Genomic DNA, 6593 nt, shown 5'->3' with positions numbered 1-6593 from the left:
TAACACACACACACACACACACACACACACACACACACACACACACACACACTCTGCACTCAAGTTTTATCAATCTCATAACAATACATTATTGATTCTAATGGCATTGTTATCAACTTGGCTTGGGGCTAGAGAAGCCGATTCACCACGAACCAATGAGCCAGTACAACAGCTCACGATCAGGCAATAGCTGAAATCCAAACGCGGAGACCTTACAATAACTCCCGTGATCACATTGTTTCTTTCTAGATGTATGCGCACCTAAACTGCACTAATTGGAAACAAAAAGCTTTTTTATTCTCAAGCAAATTTGTTGTTTACGCTACAGCGCGCTGTGCACCCATTGTGTTGTTTTGGCTTTCATACTCCACTGGCATTGTTTGTCCTCATTCACAGATCTCAATTTTGATCGAAATAAACAGTTTTGCACTTCTGCGTTCAACAACAGCGGATTAGATCATAGAAAATCTGGCTTTGAATTCACGGAAGCTTCCAGAAGCAGTGTCCCACCCGCCCATAAAAAACAGGATGCTATAAAAATGGCCTTAGAACGCTCCCAACACGAGGTACCCTCATCTCAGAGTACATCACAGACGTGAATCTGCCGTCCCCTCGTGCTGAGGTAAGTGTTTTTGGTAAAGGTAAACTAAGACACCGGTCCCCCTTTTCGGGAACTTAACAGACGAGCACACACACCCTGGGTCTCTTCTCTCTCTTTCAGTTGGGCTACTTTTGGGTAATCGTTACATTGTCTCAAAAAGACGCTCTTATGAATGAGGGATCGAAATTAACAATTTTACTGTGAATTCATCTAGAATGAAATAAGGTGGTGGCATTTGGCTTCCTTTACACACTGTAGGTAATTAGTTTGAAAATGGCTATAATTAATTTCTGGCAATTTTTAGTTACTTACCTTGCCCAAACTTACTTCTAACTTGTCATTACCGGTTTGGTCTAAATCTATTTGAAAGCACTGGATTACTGTAACAAAAACTACGTTGGTTAATACAAAATAACACTGAAGCTCTATTGGACACGGGCAAGGTACTGTAATTATTTGGGTATCAATCTTGTCTTAAAACCTCTTTATATGTTTGAAAGTAAACAGGAGACCAAGCCCTGGTTTTGCAACAGGATCACAAAAGTTACTTCATGCATTAAAGAACTGTGGATCATTGTAACCACATCTATTTTCGACATATTAGGCAAAATCCGATTCATATTTTGAAGACAGCAGTTACAGGAGTTTGCAGATTTCTATTTCATTTTCTCTTTTTGCACTCGTTCTGTTTTATGTTTATTAATTAGAGCAAACTGTTTATTCCTCAGAAAGCAGCCTAGTCTCACATGTGCTGTTATCACTTTTGCAAGAAAATGAGTCAAAACACGATGGAATTAGTCGATCGTCAACTTTTGGGCCTATTAATTTCATATTAATATTGTCTTAAGGCTTGTTGACTTGTCTTTCTTTCAATGTAGAACTGCCTAATATTTTGAAAAGAAGTCGATGTATTTGCGAGTGAAAGAGTTGAGGTTAACTTGGGATCAGGGGAAAATCAGCGAGAATGTGGTCACTGAAGTTTGGTGATTTCCAAAGCTATAGTCTTCTTGGGAACCGCAAATTTACATTTTTTACCAATAAAAACCACGCGCACATTTGTTTTGACATTGGCAATCAAAGGTGTTCTGCCCTCCAAGAAAAATGCAACAACGAAAAAAACAAAAAACAGAAACACCGATAAAATTCACCTAAATAGTGGTAAAACGTTGGTTTCTTTGATATTATTCTTATGTGACGTACAACTAACTCAAAGAATAACCAGAGAAACGTATAATATGAACTCGAAGGATTTACGAGGACACTGCTGTGGTGCAAATTTCTCCATGTATATAGAGAGATATAGAAATTCATTCGTACCACCTGCAGTGAGGTTACTGAACACACAGTGCAAGAAATGAGACAGAGGGAGAGAGAGAGAGAGAGAGAGAGAGAGAGAGAGAGAGAGAGAGAGAGAGAGAGAGAGAGAGAGAGAGAGAATAGTTTACGGAGACATGTATTTACTAATATCCTGTCTTGTTGTGCGTATGCGTGAGTGTCCCTAACCTTTGTAACGTCTACTGCTTTGGTAACGACCAAGACAAATTTCTCCCTGTGAGATAAATACAGATTGTCACTGTCATTGTCATGTAGGATGTTCAACACATTCAACTCATTTCTCTGTGTTATAGACTTGCACATGAATACACTGTTGGTCCTTTTGTGGAGAAGACAAACGAGAAAGACGTACAGAAATCTTTTTCTTTTTAAATAGTTGGTCATACCATTGACAACATTCAATTTCCTACTCGAGGATAAGATAGAGTTCGGTTTTGTTGAGTTGCAATTTGCGAGGAATTATCACTGACACTGGTCTAATTTATCAGAAACAAATTAGGTCAAAACGTTATTACATCAAGGAAGAAGAATGAAATCAAACTTGAATGCTCGTAAACCTCACTAATAATTTTATATGTTCCCAATCAATGGAGAGCTGGAGCCAATAACATTAATACTTAAGCTCTCGAGCGGAGTGTTTAACATTCGTTTGTTGTTTCCGTTTTTTAATGGACGTACGTTTAACGGACCAGGTCAATTGATCACGTGGCCAAACAACTATCATTACCAATGTCCTCATTCCTCTCGGCGGTTGGAAGGCGATAACACCAAACAGAACAAAAAAACACAACCTGTACTGAGAACATTCAGAAAAGAGAGTTCAGACGGACAGAAATCACGACACCATACCTGACAGGAGTAAAAAAAAATTTTTTAAAGCAGCAGTGCTTTAACCAACAAAAATATCAACTCTATAATAAGCATGAACAAAGGCAGAGTCAAAAGAGTGCACTGATCTTTGATCTTTTTATGTTTTACATTCAAGAGCCACCTTTCAGCGACTTCGTTACTTGCACAAAGAAGGAAGTTTTAATGTTCCTGTTTGTCTCTCCTCAAAGCCTTTGCACGCTCGGGTAAACTGGTTTGGTTATTTAAACAGTACTGAAAGGATCTCTAGAGGAATCAATAACCATTCAGGATGGACGTTTTTGTACTTTTCTTTCACAGTTAAGGAAAGGGTTCAGATGTCCTGCTGCTGAGACTTTGATTCATCACGTTCCTGGGATTTTATTTTTGTTGTGGCTGCCATAAAACCCAATGAAACAGCCTCTCAGTGCACAAAGGGTAAGAATAACACGCTTGGTTTCACTCCCACAATACGATATTTTTCTAATATTTTGTGTGTATGTATTCTCCCAGTTATAGTGAAAAGTCAAAGTGTCTATTTTTATTCATGTACCCATCTGAAGGCTCTCAAGACTTTACCCTAACCCAGGTTGATTGGATTGCCTCTTTTAATTCCCAATTCTTTTCCCTCTTGGGAGATACAGCATCGCAGTCTGTTAGGTGAATGCTGTTACTATATTAAACTTCTAATGAATGCTGGCTTGTGTGAGAGCAATCTGAATTAATCTCAAGTGGTCTGGAGTAGTGTGGGTTGATATGATACGTTTTTAGGATATTCCAAGTTGACTTGAGATACTTTGGTGTGATTTGATGTGATTTGGAGGGATTTGGAGTAATCCATGATAATCAGGGGTCAGCTGAGATGATCTAAGGTATCTGGGATAATCTAGGATGATATTGGAATATCTAAGGTGATCTAGGGTAGCTAGGGTTACATGAGGTAATCTGGGGAAAGTGGGGAATTTCATTATCTTTTCTAAGGATACAAATTCTTCCCCACGCAGCCGGGACTCGAACTCACGACATTGTTTCTACAAGGTCGACACTCTACCCCTCCGCCACTAGAACGACGATGGTGACGACCTCAGCGACAGAGATTGAGCCCTTCTCCACGGAGACCACCGCCGTAGACATCCTGCTGTGTGTGATCTCCGTACTCCTCTGTATCTTCATCTGCACCGGGAACGTCATGACCATTCTCGCCATTTTGCGCACCGAGGCTCTCCAGACATTCTCCAACGTCTACGTGGCCGGTCTGGCGGGGGCAGACTTCCTGGTGGGCGTGTCCCTCATCCTGTTGGCTCTCTTCATGATTCCGTACCTCAGGCTTACGCTATACTTCGAGCACATCAATCTGTGTGTATTCATGCAAGGAATTGTCATCGGCATGATTTTTACGTCCGTGGAACATCTGTGTTTGATATCAGTGGAGAGGTACCTGTATATCGTTAAGCCGTATGTGTACCATAGGGTCATGACGAAAAGGGTTATCGCTACCACAATGGTTATAGCCTGGGTATTGGGGGTCGTATACTCTGTCTCCCCACAATTTATCTACAAACCGTACGGGGAGGTTCCTCTGTGTGATGTGACGGCTGTCCTACCCATAGAATATCTCCTCTACAGCAACACAGCCATCTACTCTATAGTCATCTTTGTGATTATCATCATGTACGTGCAGATTCTCAAGATGGCGTTCCAGCAGCGGAACGCGATACGAGCGGTAACAGTTGTGGTCGCAGCCAACGGCCATAACGCCAAGAAGGCAGAAGAAGAGGCGGCAAAAACAAGGCAGGCGACGATGAAAAGTATCAAGTTTTTTCTCACAGTGTTTGGCGCTTACTTTGTGTGCATCACGCCAATGGCCATCTGTATCTGTTTAGATTTCTTCTTTAACGTCAACGCCTGGGTGTACCGATTCTTTAACCTAGTAGCGCTCACTAACTCCGGAATGAATTTTATCATCTACTCAGTTCAGAACCGGAACTTCCGCTATGCGTTTCTTCGGATGATTCCGTGCCTGTCCGCCAGGCGATACCCGACGTCGCCTGTGACTACTTCTGCCTCCAAGTAAAACCCTCCACAGCACTGGGTCAGTCTCGTCTTTAATCTGACTGTATTTATTGAAGATATGTGCACCAACATGAAGACAGCTTTGCTCAATAAGGACTTGTTTAGGAAATATAATAATGGTATTATTACAGCAAATATTCGTGCGTTCATACATTGTGAAGGCCGGATGGTAAATGCGCCAGTTTTTCTTGGGGGGGGGGGGGTAAGGGGAGTTTGTTGGTTCCCTAGAGCAGATCATGATAGAGTCTTCGTTTAATCGTGTACTCTTTGTCACTATCAAGATCCACGGACTAAGTAATTGATACGATGTGTTGTTTTCTGACATGTGTGACAGATTTGGCTAAACTGGCCAGGGCTGTAACCTATGACAAGAATGGCGGAGCTAACTTAGATTTCACGTGAAATGCCTATCGAATTTTACCAGAAACCCAGGGGTGTCAAACTCAATCGCTCCAGGGGACAAGGGGGGGGGGCAAATTAAATGGTACTCTGAACTCATTTTTGAACAAAGTCTTAAATTTAGGTCTTACTCTTTCACAGGTTTCCTTTCTGGAGGCAATGAAGGTTTTCACTAGCCTTTATCCTTCAAAACTTGTATTTTGTAGTCAGTAACCGGTTTTAATTTGCCCAAATAGTTGGGTCCTATTCACGAAAGGGTACCTGAAAATGTGAACACAGTAAGCTACAAAAATATAAACAGTAGCAATAACTGAAATTCTAATGGCCTGATTCTCTACAATAAATGAGAAGAATGAATCAATTTCATAACGCAATATTTTAAGAGGGAAGAACAATCGAAAAAAACAGGCTAAGTCCCAAGTATTGTACGTCGGCCAAATTTTAATTCTGTCTTACAAGCATTTAATGTGGCCATCACCAGCAGCACGGGCAATAGCAATGCGCTGAGAGAATTCATCTCAGACGCGTTTCAACATAATATAATTATCACACTTCGCTGAGTAATGCTCACATGAGGCAGAAAAAAATATTCTACTGGCGTAAAAGGTGCCACAAAAGAACGCAAACGCTGTTGTTATCGAGATTAGTGACCTGCCTTGGAACTTAAACGCTATCTTTTAAACATCCCCATAAGAATTTTCTTTTCTCACCTCTGTTTTTATCTATTGTTTGGCTTGTTCCAAGTTACCCATCAATACATGGTTTAGTCAAAAGAGGCTGCAGTAACGCACTACTACTAATCATAATTCATCCATCAAGGCCGGACTGTCATCAATGCATCCGCAGAGGAATATTATTATTTCTTTAAAATATTTTTAAAAAGAAAGAAATAGAATACCAATAAGTAGTGGTTTTTGCTATGGCCAAGGTGGCCAACTCTAACTGAGAAGAGTCCCGCAAATTTTTATGTATTTAAACGCTTCATTTCCACTTGTGGATATGCGCAGCGTGCAGGCTTCTCTCCTAGCTTCAAAATGTTTAATTCCTAAGGCCTCCTGGTAATGTACAAGTAACATATTTAATAACAGTTCTACATGTTAAATACGGCGGGGGTCCAAATGAATCAATGCTTGGAACATAATTAATATTATGCCATAAGTGACGTATGCCAGTTTTCAAGTGAGATCTTCAACTGAAGGTGTAAATTCATGTGGCTATGAGTTGAGTAAGAGTTTCAAGGAACTTGTGACACAAAAATCTCATATAATCCCAGTGAAAGAGCGTATCATATATAAAATCTGTTTAACTTGCTACAAGTGCTTAAATGATTTATCACCGG

At 40.5% G+C, this 6593-nt stretch overlaps 1 protein-coding gene across 1 annotated transcript; it reads left to right on the top strand.

Moving 5' to 3' along the window:
• The first annotated feature begins 3854 nt into the window (after positions 1-3854).
• LOC101849604 (lysophosphatidic acid receptor 3-like) lies at positions 3855-4982 on the top strand. Its single transcript, XM_005095410.3, has one exon. It carries the CDS (start codon positions 3855-3857, stop codon positions 4854-4856), a length of 1002 nt encoding a protein of 333 aa, XP_005095467.1. The 3' UTR covers positions 4857-4982.
• The last annotated feature ends 1611 nt before the right edge of the window (positions 4983-6593 follow it).

This window comes from Aplysia californica, unplaced genomic scaffold, assembly GCF_000002075.1.
Source record: "Aplysia californica isolate F4 #8 unplaced genomic scaffold, AplCal3.0 scaffold00103, whole genome shotgun sequence".
NCBI lineage: Eukaryota > Metazoa > Mollusca > Gastropoda > Aplysiida > Aplysiidae > Aplysia > Aplysia californica.
This window is presented reverse-complemented; position numbering and strand designations above follow the sequence as displayed.